Raw genomic sequence first — 15,751 nt, 5'->3', positions numbered from 1 at the left:
ATTAATTACTTCCATTGCTAGAAATATTGTAAATATTGAAGTTTTTTGTTGTATGTAATTTTGATATTTATAATTTCTATCATAACTTGTTGATTTGTATATCAAGCTATCGTTTCGGTGAGTTGATAATAATCTATTATCAGAGCTATTATTAAAAATGGGTAAGGAGATCGTCAATGCTTATATGGGCGAAATTTTACTAAAAAATGGACACTAAGAGTAAGGGGCTCTTGTGCCGAACGGCTACACTATCAGCACTCATCGTCTTCGGTGCTCTTGGCGGGAGAAATGCGCCGGTATACGGCGTGGGGGGAATTGTGCGATCGTGCGACATTGCCTCATGTGGCATATGGACGTATCTAGCACTCGTCTGAATCGTACCGTACTGTTGCATACCGGTGAGAAATGGAACTCTGCAGTGTAAAAAGACGCAAGTGCTATTGTTAAATTTGTATTTACTTACATTATATGTACTTACATATTTCGTTTATCGACCTATTTTCGATAGAGTTTGATTTTGAATATTTGTCAGCACACTATATTTTTGCGCGTTTATTTTTATTTACTTATGTATATTTTGTTGTTTTCGAAGATTATTCGGGATTGGTTTGTGATACATTGCAATAAAACTTTGATACTACGCTAGTACTTGCATAGCCTCATAATGATTTGTGAGTAAATGTTTCTTTATTTGTATTAAGAAATATTTATTATGTATGTGCTAGTATATTTAGTAAATTAGTCTCGAATGAAGTTATTTGAAGAATACAGAACATAATAGCATTTACTTCGTCTTTTAGCTTTGGCTAAAATAACGGATTGGACACCAGAGTATTTTATCGCAAATAAATCGAATTGTAATGCGATCTTGGAAAATCTAGATGCTTTAAAAGAAATTCCCTTACTAAATAATGCCCCTGCTCATGCATTCAGGGATGGTCAATTGGTCAGATTTAAAGGAATGATTCAAGATATGCACAATCCTGAATATTACTTACAAGTGTATGAAGTCAAAAATACTCAAACTGAAACATACCAGATAAAATGTGGGATGTATACAGATTCTGCAAAATGTTTGGTGATTATTTGATTAAAGTTTCATTTCATAAGGCCTTTCCACACATTTTGTTTTGTCCATATTCAAATTATATGTGTATTTAAGATTGATATGGGGCCGATAGTAAATATGGCAGTTTCAGGTGTGGGATGTAAAAAGAACAGCTTATCTCATGTATAAAACTGCCTACATCATTTTATTTTTAACACGAATATTTCAAAATGAATAGATATTTAATACTTTGTTTACTTAAAACATTATGATTTGTTTATGTTTCTTAGCCACACGAAATGATTTTGTTGGAATCGGAAAAGAATCAAAATTCAGAAAGACATACATGTATTGTGATATCAACTCCTGGTTTAAATGATTGGGCAAAGGAAACATATGAACAGTCACATTATTCAAGTATAAGATCCACTAATAATCATAAAAGGAGTTTAGACAAGGATAATAGTGAGACTACAAACTATTTGGAATTAATACAAAAAAAAGGAAGAATGTCACCAATCGATAATAATGAAAAAATGGAAACAATGAAGAGTAATACAAGGCAACAAAATGCATTTTCAAAGGAATATATATTAAATTTTCCATTTCCTATGGATGATGGTAAAGCTTGCATTGTAAAGGTTATTAATGAATTTTGAACATTTATTTTTTTATATAATATTAATGATTTTTAAATAGTATATAAATGTTTCAAATTGTTTAACATATCTTTTAATATATAAATTACAGATATACGAAGATATGACTTTAAAACTGAATCAAGTTATTGAAATAATAGGTTTTATATCTCTGGATCCTCTTTTAAATATTGCTCACGATTCAGATGAAACTATGACAGAAGCTGAGATAACTGTGCACCATCCACCAGTATCTCTTGTTCCACGATTACATGCTATAAAAATAATCCATTCAACTAAACAAGATATGACGATTGTTCCTCAAGTGATATCTAATGCAGAATTAATAAGAAGCGATCTTCACTTAATATTGAGTCAACTTTTATTTGGGGATCATCTGGCTGCAGATTACTTAATTTGTCATTTACTTTCATCAGTGTAAACTTATTTAATGTTTTTATTTCTTTATGAAGGAAAGAATTACTCATAACTCATTTTTTAAAGCATTATTTCATTTTAGTTACATGAAAAGGGATTACTTCTGTCTTGGTACTTATCCGCTAAATATAACACACTTTTCTGTGACTAAATGCAAGGAATTTCCAAAGTATTTATATAAATTTTTAACTCTATTCATCAAGAAAAGTTACTTGTTAGAAATCACATTAGAAAATTTAAACAATTTGACATTGTTGCCAAAGTAAGTAAATACTTTATCAAATGTAAACCCTTTTCCTGACAGAGTTTTACACTATATAATTTAAGATACTTGCCTTGTTATCAGGAAAGATTACGAGTGTAATAGGCTAACCAGCGGAGTACTCCAACTTAGCGACAATACACATCTCGTAATAGACGAAACAGGACTAACTACTGGTCAAATTACACAGGCCGGACGAGAAAATTACAATGCGATTTGCGACTTGATTAACTTTCAAAAAGTTACATATGATTTTGAATTTTATAAAATAGAATACGAAACGGATATTCCAGTCTTAATTTTATCAGAAGCTAAATCTTTTATCCCTGTATGAAAGAATTTTTACTAAAAGCATTTCATATTCATTCATATTTTTATGAACAATAAGTAATATACGTTCATTCTAGTGTCAAACCCAAGTCCTACTAAAAGTAGATTCAGAATCAGAAAGCGTTTATCCTCAAATAATAAAAATCGCTGAACAGTATTTGAAAGATGAAAATAGATTGATAAATATTCGACAGTATTTAGAAACTATTCGAGATACGAAATTTGAATTTAACGATGAAGATGTTATAAAGGTATTTATAAGATATTATTTCAAATCATATAATTTATTCCAGCAATTTTTCATATTTTGTTTTATAATATATTTCATATATGTACATGTGTACAATAAATATATATCATAATATAACATATATGATTATTTTTTCTTGTAGGAAATTCAGAATGATTTCATACAATGGAACCAGAAAAACAAAAACGCTGATCATTTACACTTATTAATGGTGTTGGCTAGATTATTATCTTTATCATATGGATCGAATACTTTAACTATAGAATATTGGAAAAAGGCATTCCAAATGGAAATAGAAAGATTAAATAGATTACCGGGGAAAAAAGAAACTTAACTGTTAATTAAAAGTAAAGGTAAACGTATTCGTTTATTATATTTTTACATACGGAAATTTATTGTTCTTTTGTACATCTTAATAAATAATTTTTTCAATATAAAATTTTTTAATACTCGAACCTAATAATTTATCAAAGTATGGCACACATGTAATAGATTGAAAGATTTGCATTGCGTGTACACCTGTGTGTGTCCTACAAGTAACATTCGAACATCTACTGTACATAATAATTTACACGTTTGCTAAATTCCATTTCAAATGTTAGATAATGCTTCTTTATGCTTTGTAAATGGAAATAGCATTATTTTTTACTTTCTCCATAACTTATTCTTAAAAAATATTTCTAGTTAAAAAATATTTTCAAGAATTCCTTGATTCAAATGTTGATTAATTTATATTTAAAAAATACAAGTAAAATATCTCGATCTGCTTTTGATCGAAATATTAAGGAAATTAGAATTAAAAAAGATTGTAGATGCACTTATGTTTCCTTCTTCTTATAATAAAGAAAAGAAAAATGCAAGAAAGGAACGAAAGTCGAGATAAAAATTATTAATAATTTTATTTGGATTTTCGTCCGTTACCTGCGTCTTAAAAATGAAAATAGATTAAAAAGGTAAATTATATTTCATGAAATAGTTCTAATCAGATGGAAGTTATATAGTTAAGTTAAAGAAGATTGTTAATTTATATGTATATTAAATGTTGTGTTATTAAAAATTTGATGAATTCCAAAAATCAGGCTCCGGCGAGATCAATTTCATTGAAACGGGACACATTTAATGCTTTCTGTACCGTATTAGTGTCTCTTAATTTACCGAGTCTATGTTCGCGTTCTTTTCGAACTAATTCCAATCCCTTCTTCGCAGCCTGTGCATATCTTTTCGAAAGTGCAACTTCTCCCTTAAAGCCTGGAATATGACCGGTATAGCCTACAATCGGTGGTCTTTCAGGAGAAACTTCATAATCTGTAAGAATAATGTTCTTATCTTTCATTTCAAGGTGATTAAGATGTTTCATCTAATGTTTACGACTGATCTCATACTTAATGAAATCCTTTACAAGGAGGTTTACAATGAAGTTGAAAAGAAAATTTACAATGAAGTTCATATGGAAGTACATGTTACGTACGAAACGTGGTTAATCGATTTTTATCGTGATTAAAATCGTGATCATGATCGATTGGTATATCTATATCATCGGCTCGCGGTCGAAATAAAAAGTGTCTAGAGATAGTGCTTTTTTCGACCTTAGGTTGCATAAGATCTCTATGAGCTTTTAATTTAATTTGATTTTCGCGCCATTCTCTGGCACCTTCTTCCACGGCTCTCATAAACGATAAACCATAACTACTATTAAACCCAGGAATGTATCCTACAAGTAAACGATTAAGTATATTAATTTACTTTTATAAAACGATATAATATGATAAAATAGTATCTCAATCTATAATACAGTTACCGGTCTGTAATATACTTACCAGTATATCCCAAAATGTACGGCGGTGCTTTGAAGAAATGCGTTTCTCTTTTCCAATCTGTACTGGTATCTTTCTCGTAAATAATCGTCGTGTTCTCATTTGTGTTCTTCTCGGAGATGGGTCTGTAAGGTCCTGTCTTGAGAATTTTCTTTTGAAGTAATTCCTGCATGATGCAATACGCTCGTGGAAACTTTAATTAACTTTATAAAGATTTTGTTTTGTTGCTTTTCTCTTTTTCTCTCAATGCAGAATCAAATGCTTATGTATCACTTGTATGCTCTTACCTTCATAATTTCTTGAGTGCACGCACCGAATCGTTTTCCAACTCGAAATTTAAGGGTGGGACAGTGTCCGGTATAGCTGAAAGTATGATTGAACAAAGTATAATGTATTCATAATAAAATTATCAGGCGCAGAAGATATATATAAATAAATGAATATATAGAAATTTTATTCCACGTAACAACGAACTTGTTGCGGTTGATCATTAGGCACGCAATGCGCATATGTGCCATCAAAATCATTAAATTTAAGTTGACCCGAGCCAAGCCTATCCGTAATTTGTCCTTGCGGTGATCGGCGAAACGTGACAACAATCGTATCAGAAACATTGTATGTACAATACACGTATGTTACATGTACTTAGTTACAATTGTTGTATTTCTCTTCTTTGAACGTCACATTTCAAATCATCGATCAAACGAGCTATCTTTTCCTCATCGATAGATTGATTGTTTATCGTTTCACGTAAAAATTCTATATATATAAATGCAAGTATGTGATGTAAATCGGCTCGAATAGGTTGATCAATGGATCGATCCGCGTAAAAGTAAATAAATTATTTGATAGTAGGATAAGCAGTGCTTAAGCGAAGTGTTTTATTTGATACATGTGCATTAAGATTGCTTCTGTAATAGTATTTCCTTTAGTAAAGTACCTGTCATTGATATTCTAGCTTACTATTATAATTGGTATGCAACGATCGAAGCATGGCACTAATATCGAAACATTTTTCACAATAGACAATTTTCAGGTATTGTTCTTGTTATCATGTATCATATTTTGGTTACAATTGTCAATAGAACGATAGACGGGTAGAGATATTTCGCGAGAAAGGGATGAGGTGATATGCACGTTGTGGTTTAATTACCTACCGTGGACGATTATCCTGGAAAACCAAAGTTACGTTCAATTTCTTTCCTGAAGCTTGTTCTTCCTTTTATCTAATGCATCGAAGCAGCGATATAAATAGTTCTTTTATTCTAAAGCACAACGTTAAAGTTCCTCTTTTGTAAAACCATTGCAACCGGGTTCAAGCTTAACAGCGCGTTTGTTTGTATGTATCTTGAAAAGCCGTGCTGTAACGTGCGTGTTGCGCAACCAAAAATAAACGGTGCTACCAGGAAATATTTAGCGTAAATGGTAAACGTTGCAAATTCAATTAATGCTGTTCGATGGTGATGCAGGTGTTTGCCGCAGGTGGAAATTCGATACCATCTTGAAACGGGGGACCAAAGAGAAAAAGATGATTCTTAAATTACGCGATACGTCATCGGATATAACATCGGTATTATTCTCACAGGTATGCATATGACTCGTCGGATCTTACCCAGGCAAGTGAGCGGCATAACTCTCTCTAAAAAATTGTTTTCTCTGTTCTTCGGATACTGAATCGAAGACCATTTTCCGACCAAGCTTTTTAAACGTAATGTGTTCAAATTATCGTGTTAGATCAACGCCTCCGTCGCTTCCATTGCTTTCATCCCTTTCTTTCGGCATTCACACTTTTCGATCGAAGCTTTTTATAACGTAGAATTTCTTTGCAGTTCATTTGTAATAAAATCTAAACGCGAACGAAAATGCAATCAGTAATACGAAAGTCGCGCTACTCGTACAGAAGAAACGTATATGCATGTATACGTATATATGTATTAAAAGCTGTATACTGCATATCGCAGAGTGTGCTATGCACGTTATAATTGAGTAAAAGTCCTTTCTTATATGATAATTCTTGGTTACTTGAATATAGTTAGTGTTTCTAATTTATTAATATAATTTTGTTTCTGAACATTATACACCAAGCAACGATATATGTTACAAATGTATCGTTTAGTTATCGTTATTTAGTTACTGCGTTAGTTACTTCTTTACTCTGTTATGATTTCAAGGAAGGAAGAAAGAAAAGAAAGGATTGGAAGGATTTTCAAAGCTATGTTTTCATCGAATAGATCCTCGACAGCTTTGTCTTTAGTATAATTCAAAAAATTGTTTTATAAACCACGATAATCAAGGTTCACGAAATAAATTTGAATCTTTGTTGAAACGAATGAAAACTGCCCAACGATAAGATTTTACAATATATATATTAACAAAGAAACACACTGTGAAACCTCTATTTTACAATCGTAAACGAAAAGCGTTTCGCGTGTTACCGTTTTCCTTTCGCGTTTCATCGATAACTGGATACGATTTAGTACCAGGCAATGGTTTCCTAGGAGTAACACAACTCCGTTACCTTCAAGAAGATCGATACGCGCAGGAGGTGGGGAAAAGTAAAAGAAAGACCATTTGACTCTGCCATGATCGATCGGTTAAGAAATGTCGAGAAAGTAAAAGATCTCGCAATCGTCTCGCAGCAAATTATCACCAATTTTAATATGAAAATGATTTAGCAATAGATCGAAGACTGTATCGGGAATGAGCCATTATTTAGCTTACAAAAATTATAGACTGCGTGACAGGCTACGACATCAAATCATTTAAATGATTTATTTTTTGTCACATAATTTGTACAAACATCGATAGAAAATGTCGATAAAATTCCCGTCCAATACAATTATTTAGCAATTTACAAACTGTGTAATCTTACTAAATTGAAAAGAAACAAGAATACAAGTACACGATTTATTAAAAGTAGCTCTTTTTAAATTTTGTGTATTAAGAATTATATGTACATATGTTGTAACAGTATAACTCTCACGCAAAATATACGAGCTATGTACACATACACGCACGCACATACACATATGTATATATACACACATGAATATATTTATTCATGTGAATTAAATAATACTCTGTGATTTTAGTTCGTTGTCGCATATCTTACTGCTATCGTACACTCGTTAGCTCTACGCGCTTACTTCGCTCGTATACTTAGAGTGGAACTTTGTTACTTAAAATTACATACGTTGGAAATACATATGTACAGATCGATCTCATAGAAATCAATCAGGTTTAATAATCAAAGTTTCGTCACCAATCTTTTAGTTGTTTTCAACGCATTTCTTTCAACTCTTTACACATAAAGACGGAATAGATAGATATTGGTCGAGTGTTTATGAATTAATCTTCGGTCAAAATTTCAAGGAGAAGTCGTTTTAAGCTGTCGAGACCAGTTAGAAAACCACAGTCCGGGCCTTGGTACACCATAGGAGTAGGAGACGAGTTACAGGCCACGGTAGAACCATGAACAAAAGTCGTGTGTGCAAAGTCGATCATTCTTACATCGACCCGTGCTTCCTGAGACTTCTGTTTCATCTTCTTCGATCGATAAGGATACGAGGTATATCTATGAAGTAAATTTAAATATCATTTGTTTCCGTTTAATAATTGTAAACGCTGTCGATTTGGCAGCTTGATAAATTCATACATATCGAATATTTAATCATTCTTAATACCTGTTTGACATATTGGCACATTCAAGTTCCCCTTCTATTCTCTCGTCCCTCTTGTAAATGTGAAATAACCGATGTCCGCGTCTTTGCCACTGTGATCCAGAATCCGACGTAATTTCTGTATCGGAACTAGTATCTTGCGTCTCATTGTCCGAGCTTTGTCCAAAATAAAATTCATCGTTTCTGGTGCCGTAAAGCATCCACTGTTCGTATCTCGGAGAATGAAGCACCCTGTCGATCAAGCTGTCCGCAGATTCGACGAAAACTGTCTCCTCGCTGCTGGGATTGTCAGTGGATCATCGCATAGAACGTATTAACTTAATTATTGCTTGATTCATTTGCCTCTCTTCAAATATTGTCTAATATTGAAATTATTAAAATATATAATATGGGCCGCGCAAAAAATTCGCAATTTCTCAATATTGAACACGCGATCTTCATATATGTAAATACACTATACACGTAATATTTATTTTTCATCGAAAATTTTTACCCTACAATTATTATTAAGTTTATAGTAAGTGCAATAAAACCGAATGATCGGTTAACCTTCCTTGATCAATGGAATTAATACAACAAACGTCGCATATCATGTCCTATTATTTTTTCCATCTTTTGTACAATTATTACTCAATTTTCATCAAGTAAAATCATAAAAATATACGTAATAAATGCGTAATATACATCGGCTATTTAATCATGTCGAAAGAAACTAAAAGTAATTAAAACACAAGTTAACTAAACAGGATAGCACGAAATCTTGTTCTTCACATTGACTTTGGAAATACTTTGAATAATAATAATAATAGAAATAAAAGAAATCTTAATTATATGAATAATCTAAAATTTCATTCTGTTTTAGGAACTTTACTTAATGATTAGACAATTTGTAGATTCAATTCTATTTATCGAGGAAATACAACGAAGTTTTGACACAGCCCCATCATTAGATCTCACATGGTACAATGTATATGACCTCTTACCATCTATTAATAACCCTTTTACTGCCCCAACCGTAGCGGGCATGCAGGCCCTGTGGGTCATATATTGTCGAGTAAAAGAGAATGTTTATATCTTAATATACAGGATGCAAAGTAAATGGTAATACCTTTCAGGAAATTTCTTTTTTATTTTATGGTAAAATTAGAAATTTTTCGTTTATTTTACTGTGCGTTCTATGTGTGAATACCTTGGGATGCTACTACATCTTATAAGAGAATTTACGACTTCCAAATCTAATATCTCAATTTTATGTCATTTAATTTGCATTTTTTTATAAAAGCATCCAAGTATATTATTTTTACAATTTGTTAATTGTTAAATAAATAAAGTTAATTTCGTAAGAAAATAATGATAATATAGTTTTGGAAATTTCATTATTTAACGTTTCTATAATAACGTATCTATAACTGGCAATTCGTCTCCTTCAGTTTATACCATAAAATAAAAGGGACAATGTGCGTGTGTACGTACTATATATATAGTAGCTCTTTTTTACACATATACATACATATTTTAAACTTGAAAAGATAAATTAAACGAGCAATTTGTATAAATTTATTTTTCATGTAACAAAATTCACCACTTACTGAACGTCTTGTATATTTGATTTCGTTTACTACAAAATGTGAAGCTAAATCAACTTAAATTATGGAAATATACTCATGAACTGTTGAAAAGTGAACACACACGCACGTATATGTGCTACGTATACATATATGCGGGCTGAGAATGTAACGGTAAAATAAGTTACAACACTATCGAAAAATAAAAATAAAAGATCGATCAAATAAAACTAAATAAGAAGATTCTTGATGTTATCAATTCTGAACAACGACTAATCGTATCATCGGTTCATCGATCAACGAAATTGACTACGATAATATGTATTTAAACTATTCTCGGCTATGTCTAGCCATCTAATGTGTCTGAAAATTACACACAGTTTTCTTACGACACTTTATCATATTCCTCGATAATTATATGAAAAATGTAACATATAAAATACAGAAGACAAGTGAACATGTACATTGTAGATGCAAGTTATTAAAGATATCAAAACGCGATGCATCATAATCAGTCCTAAAATGCATCTGAGAGTTTGTTTAAAAGTGAATTGGATTTAAAACGCAGAGAATGATTCAGTTCAGGTTAAGAAGTCTATTTCATTAATACGCTACACATCTTATGAAATATTCTTTGTATACATATACGTATACGTATACACATACATATATATATGCAATACAATGTAAATATCCCTTTAACTCCTTTGATTTTAATGTTTAAATATTTGCTCCTAATAACTTTTGTAGAGCTTTTACTCTACTCTTGAGCAACAATATACCTACGAAAGGATTTTGAAATCCACCATTTTCAGCTCTGATCCTCCCCTAGTAAGAAACTGATCGGGCTCGATTAGGAACTGGTATTGCCGCGCTTTATTATAGTTCGGCCGTAATAAAGAGCAGTTTTCTAAAAAGTGATGGTACACAGAAATATACATGCTTAAATAACGAAAATATCACACTGTCAGTTTGTTAGTGTAACAATACCATAAAAGGTAGTTTATGATTTCTACTCTTCACTGATAAGTTCCTCCAATTTTTCCAAGATACATAGAATTTGGATCAATTCTAAGGTATCTAAGCATTCAATTTATTAATTTCAGCGACTCGAATACAAATTGGTCTTACGCCAGCTTCAATGATTAATAGAAATACATTAAAAAACAGAGCATTAATCAGTCGTATGTAAATACATACTAGTAGTAAGAAATGAATGAGAATTCACCAAAAAGTCTCTTTTATATTATTAAGATACTTTATAGATACTTTTACGTATATGCATGTAATGATCTAATTGTTCACACAGAAACTACTTTTAACGTTACACTACATACGATAGTCTTAATCGTTGAAAACATCAAATATTAATACACTAAGGCGCTGAACGTGCGATATTTTCTCTAAACCGATTTTTAACAACATGTAATTGAAATAAACAATTCGAATACATTAGAATCGTCATAATAACTAACCCTCCAATTTTCTGATGGAGTATGTTATACCTTCAATTTTAGAATATATTTACAAAATTACTAACATCCTGTTATATGCAGGTTACTTTAAATTTAATGAAATACAATTGATCTCCTTTGATTACTTCGAGAATGGTACAAGTTTTAATGCACTATTTATTTAAAGGAGGAAAAGTAGCGCAAAAAAGGGAAAGAGAGAAGGAAAGAAAAGAAGAAAAAAGAAGAAAAGGAAAGTAATATACAAGTATGACGTGATTCAGACGAAATATCAAAAGATGTATCGAATGAAATACGCGCGTAATCCGATATCTTATAATTACATACTTCACCAGATAACGCGCATGTTTCGACTTCTACTTAATACATACATATATCGGAGGGTTAAACGTATTAAATCAGAATGTTTATGTTCTATGTTCAATTATTATCTAATTATAATATTCGAAACAAAAAAAGAAAGAAAGTATCTATTATATTCCTAGTGTTGTAATACACCAAAACAATACATAAAAACAGCAAATATGCTAATAAATCAATAAATGAATGAATAAATTACTCAATAAATAAGTAAATAAAAGCGTATAAAGAAATATTGCACCTGAAAATTACTCTGCCATCAAATCTTAACAGCATCACAACGTTAGGAATTTAATTTAGTTCGTTCCATATTGAATCGCCTTTTATTGCAAATAGATTTCAAGAAAATCGTAATCAAATTGTGTGTCATACGTATCGAAGTACACGTTAATTTCAAGTCTATGTATTGTCTGAAAAAGTTTTATTGTACGCATTAAGAAATAATAATTTACGAATATTAATATTTATAGCAAATCAAGATGGAACGAGCAATAATTTTTTATTCATAAATATCAACGACAATGTATACACGCTAATGAGCAAAAAAGAGTCGATCACAAACCTTGTAGGGTAAAAACTGGCGATACGTTTGGTCTCTTTAACTGTCGCTTCAGCAAATCCCCTGCGCAAAGTACTCGTTTGGCTGATTTCCTTCTCCATAGTAACATTACAATCTGGGGAACTGTTATTTATATCCCCGTCGTAACAACCATCAGACGTATGAGGATCATCGTTAACGAAGGTAGAACTGATTGAGTCTTCATTCATCTGTAATGCAGACGATGAATGGCCGAATCCCGAAAAATCCTTTTGATAACCTTCGTAAACGACTAACAATGAACTGAAACAAATTTAAAAGTGAATATTTCTAATATATTAAATATCATATATTAGAATATCACATTTTCGATTGATTTTTAAATTATAAAATTTCAAATATCCGAACGATTTGTGTGATTGAATTCATATATATTTGTATGTAAAATAAAGTTCTTGAAAATATTCCAGTAGTATATTTGAGAAAATTTACCACGAATAAAATCTGTAGCTGCTTTGCCTTTCAATCGCACGCCGTAATTGTTCTAATCGTGATACCACTTTTTCGATGACTAACGTTCGTAAATAAAAGCCATTATGAAAGAATCTATACAAAGCTGCTTTAAAACCTTCTTCATTTAACTCCCTGCCCCAGTATTTATCTCTTTTTACATAATGATTGGTATCAGCTTGATAAACCTGTAATATACATTATTTATATTAGTATTTGATATTGTACAGATTTTAAGGTAAATACTACAACAAACCTGCATTCCACATAGTCTAACACCTAACGAGGCTGATGTACTAGCAGCACACTTTGCAATTTGTTTACTACGTTTTTCGGCAGATGCATCATCACCATGTTGCCTGGTCCCCATTTTCAGATCCAATATACACGGATGGATGTATTGTGATGTTATATTTTCCAGTAAAAGAAAATCTGCTTTTGTATAGAAAAATAGAAAGAAAAAAAGTAATTTACAAAGGGCACATCTTTTACACTGCATCATTCTTTTCTCTGAAATTTGACAAATTGCATATTGTACATACACTGTCTGTTTGATGCATTTTCCAAATGCATTTCTGGTTTTAATACCCCTCCTAATGTGTTGTCACGATGAATTTTCATTCTACAACAAAAAGATTATGATACATAAAATTTATTTTCATTTTTTTTGTTGCCTCAACAACCTAAAAGTATTCTATGCATTCATTTATATAATGCAACTTCAATACAATTTATTAAAAATCATTCAAACACAAACCTTAATACATCTTCTCTCTTTCTTTTACTTGAATTGTGTCCCTGTCTATTATTATCTTGTTCTCTAAAGCTTGGGCTATAACGTTTGTCTAATGTAACCTCACTGCTGTTAGAAGCTTGTAAAACACCTGAAACATTGAAAAAATAACATTAAATTATTAAAACTCCTACTTTCTACTACTGATTACCACTATATGTCAGGTAAAAATATATGTCTACAGAACTATCTTAATTCATTTTAAATTGTTTCAATTTTATACTTTTATCATAAAGATTTAATTGTACAATTCATTTGGTTTAGACAAACATATTTCTTATCTCTAAACACAAATTTATATAATGCAAAAAGTTTAATATTTTAATTAAATATAATATAGAATTATAAAGATAGGAAACAATAAAGTTATTTTACCTTTAAATTTTGGAACAAAAATTTGAATGTCTTGTGGAATGTTTTGATAAAAGTCAAGTTCTCTGCAGTTTAATGGTTTACAAATAGTATTCTGATTGAGTAATAGCAATCTGGTATGTCCACCAACCTATAAAAAAAGTTATTGCTTTATTATGGGATTAAATGTTGTCCATAATATACAATTAGTTAATATACAATAATAAATGTATGCAATAAAACTAGTAAAATACCATATGCATTGATTAAATATTCGTGTAACTTGTAAGATTATATGTAATTTGAAAAATATGTAATAAAATTTTATAATTAAACTACAAGTCACTATAAATAATGCAACTGTTAATTTACTTCCATTCTTTTAATATTATTATTATTCTTCCTGCAAATAAAATGAAATGAAAACAAAAACAATGTGATGTTTCATTACAAATTACATTTACACAGACATATACATATATCTCTAAACATAAATTTATATAATGCAAAAAGTTTAATATTTTAATTAAATATAATATAGAATTATGAAGATAGGTGTGTGTGTATATATATATATATATATATATATATACACACACACCAACTAAACAGTTTGATGTGATTTACCATAAAATCAAGCAAAATCAAAAATTGTTCACGCCAAGAATCAACACTATGTATAGTGCGACTGAAAAGTGAAACAATAAAAAACAAATGACGAAAAGAATATTTCAGACGTTATTTTATTCAAAGAAAATAGTACACACCAATGAGATAAATTATCATCTTACCTGATTCTTAAGCGGTAGTAACGCAACTTCATCATTCTCCTGCAGAAAGGAGGAACTACTATTTGTATTGTGGCACTGCGATTTTGTTTCTCCCATACCCCAGGTATCTGACAAATATACCATACCCGCTAACTATAGTTCAAGAAATGAAACTCAACACCAAAACAAATTATTCACACGATCTTTATTTCTGTGTACTTTGTCGATATGTTTCCCACCCATTCAATATTACTGACTAACTTGCTCTCAATACATTTTTCTTGAATGCGTCACCATGTTGAAAGAACGGTAAAATATTATTATCAACAATTACAAAATAAACTTTTAAATACCCGTAATGTTCTGTTACAATCAATTTTTCATGAGTAACAATATAAACACAAAAAAAAATATTACTGTAAACCGTAAACGACACTACAAGATCAGCTGTGCAATGACTACGATTGAAGATGCAAATTCCTTTGTCGAAGGGCATGTGGAAATTAGGAAAGTTCTAGGAAAACTGCTCCATCTAGCGGAGAAAGAGTTAAACAGGAACAAATATTAGAAAGAGTTCACTTCAGATCGGTCATACAACCTCACTTCATTTGTAAGCACAGATATATATGTATATATTTCTATGTTTGTAAAAGCAAAGTTTGCAGCGCTCTGTATAGCGCAATCACGGTTTTATACACAGGTCTGAACCACCACTGGAAGGGAGGAGGCTTTTAATGTCAAGAGTTGTCCTTTACAAATCGAACGTCGCAATCGAGAAGTTAGAATTTTGTATCTAACGTCACTCTTGATGAAAACATTCAAGATAAAGAATATGAACTAAACCATTGAGTTTACTCCATGACTAGACTAAGCTTTTTTCCATAATTTTTCACCATTTATTTAAAGTAAATGCATTTACAATATTTCATTTT

At 30.9% G+C, this 15,751-nt stretch overlaps 3 protein-coding genes across 13 annotated transcripts; 1 reads left to right on the top strand and 2 right to left on the bottom strand.

The window, feature by feature from the left end:
• Positions 1 to 297: 297 nt before the first annotated feature.
• On the top strand, positions 298 to 9,145 carry LOC117207734 (mini-chromosome maintenance complex-binding protein). 7 transcript variants are annotated; one of them, XR_004487575.1, is made up of 11 exons: positions 298 to 398; positions 801 to 1,078; positions 1,339 to 1,689; positions 1,799 to 2,124; positions 2,207 to 2,386; positions 2,471 to 2,714; positions 2,794 to 2,967; positions 3,109 to 3,319; positions 4,173 to 4,273; positions 6,250 to 6,365; positions 8,153 to 9,145. XR_004487575.1 is itself a non-coding variant. In XM_033448213.1 (9 exons), the coding sequence occupies exons 1-8, from the start codon at positions 341 to 343 to the stop codon at positions 3,298 to 3,300; spliced, it is 1,803 nt and encodes a 600-aa protein (XP_033304104.1). In that variant the 5' UTR covers positions 298 to 340; the 3' UTR covers positions 3,301 to 3,319; positions 6,250 to 7,116. The 7 variants fall into 7 exon arrangements, 1 of the variants encoding a protein (XP_033304104.1); XR_004487576.1 differs by having other exon boundaries at positions 6,263 to 6,365; positions 8,153 to 8,445; XR_004487579.1 differs by having other exon boundaries at positions 326 to 430; positions 8,153 to 8,445.
• On the bottom strand, positions 3,847 to 6,530 carry LOC117207739 (protein FAM166B-like). Of its 3 annotated transcripts, XM_033448224.1 has the most exons (6): positions 6,393 to 6,530; positions 5,938 to 6,280; positions 5,068 to 5,143; positions 4,784 to 4,983; positions 4,435 to 4,677; positions 3,847 to 4,271 (listed from the first exon to the last, which is right to left on the bottom strand). In XM_033448224.1, exons 4-6 carry the CDS (start codon positions 4,950 to 4,952, stop codon positions 4,042 to 4,044), a joined length of 642 nt encoding a protein of 213 aa, XP_033304115.1. In that variant the 5' UTR covers positions 4,953 to 4,983; positions 5,068 to 5,143; positions 5,938 to 6,280; positions 6,393 to 6,530; the 3' UTR covers positions 3,847 to 4,041. The 3 variants fall into 3 exon arrangements, with proteins under 3 accessions (XP_033304115.1, XP_033304112.1, XP_033304113.1); XM_033448221.1 differs by lacking the exon at positions 5,938 to 6,280 and having other exon boundaries at positions 4,784 to 4,946; positions 6,393 to 6,522; XM_033448222.1 differs by lacking the exon at positions 6,393 to 6,530 and having other exon boundaries at positions 4,784 to 4,946; positions 5,938 to 6,251.
• LOC117207735 lies at positions 7,539 to 15,293 on the bottom strand. 3 transcript variants are annotated; one of them, XM_033448214.1, is made up of 9 exons: positions 14,841 to 15,293; positions 14,074 to 14,200; positions 13,663 to 13,789; positions 13,448 to 13,527; positions 13,162 to 13,340; positions 12,888 to 13,093; positions 12,420 to 12,698; positions 8,464 to 8,739; positions 7,539 to 8,354 (listed from the first exon to the last, which is right to left on the bottom strand). In XM_033448214.1, exons 1-9 carry the CDS (start codon positions 14,961 to 14,963, stop codon positions 8,129 to 8,131), a joined length of 1,623 nt encoding a protein of 540 aa, XP_033304105.1. In that variant the 5' UTR covers positions 14,964 to 15,293; the 3' UTR covers positions 7,539 to 8,128. The 3 variants fall into 3 exon arrangements, with proteins under 3 accessions (XP_033304105.1, XP_033304107.1, XP_033304106.1); XM_033448216.1 differs by having other exon boundaries at positions 13,162 to 13,337; XM_033448215.1 differs by having other exon boundaries at positions 8,464 to 8,736; positions 14,841 to 15,292.
• Between the last annotated feature and the right edge of the window lie 458 nt (positions 15,294 to 15,751).

This window comes from Bombus bifarius, unplaced genomic scaffold, assembly GCF_011952205.1.
Source record: "Bombus bifarius isolate JDL3187 unplaced genomic scaffold, Bbif_JDL3187 scf7180000008046, whole genome shotgun sequence".
Taxonomy (NCBI): domain Eukaryota; kingdom Metazoa; phylum Arthropoda; class Insecta; order Hymenoptera; family Apidae; genus Bombus; species Bombus bifarius.
The sequence above is the reverse complement of the archived record's forward strand: the minus strand, read 5'-3'. Positions and strand labels throughout refer to the sequence as shown.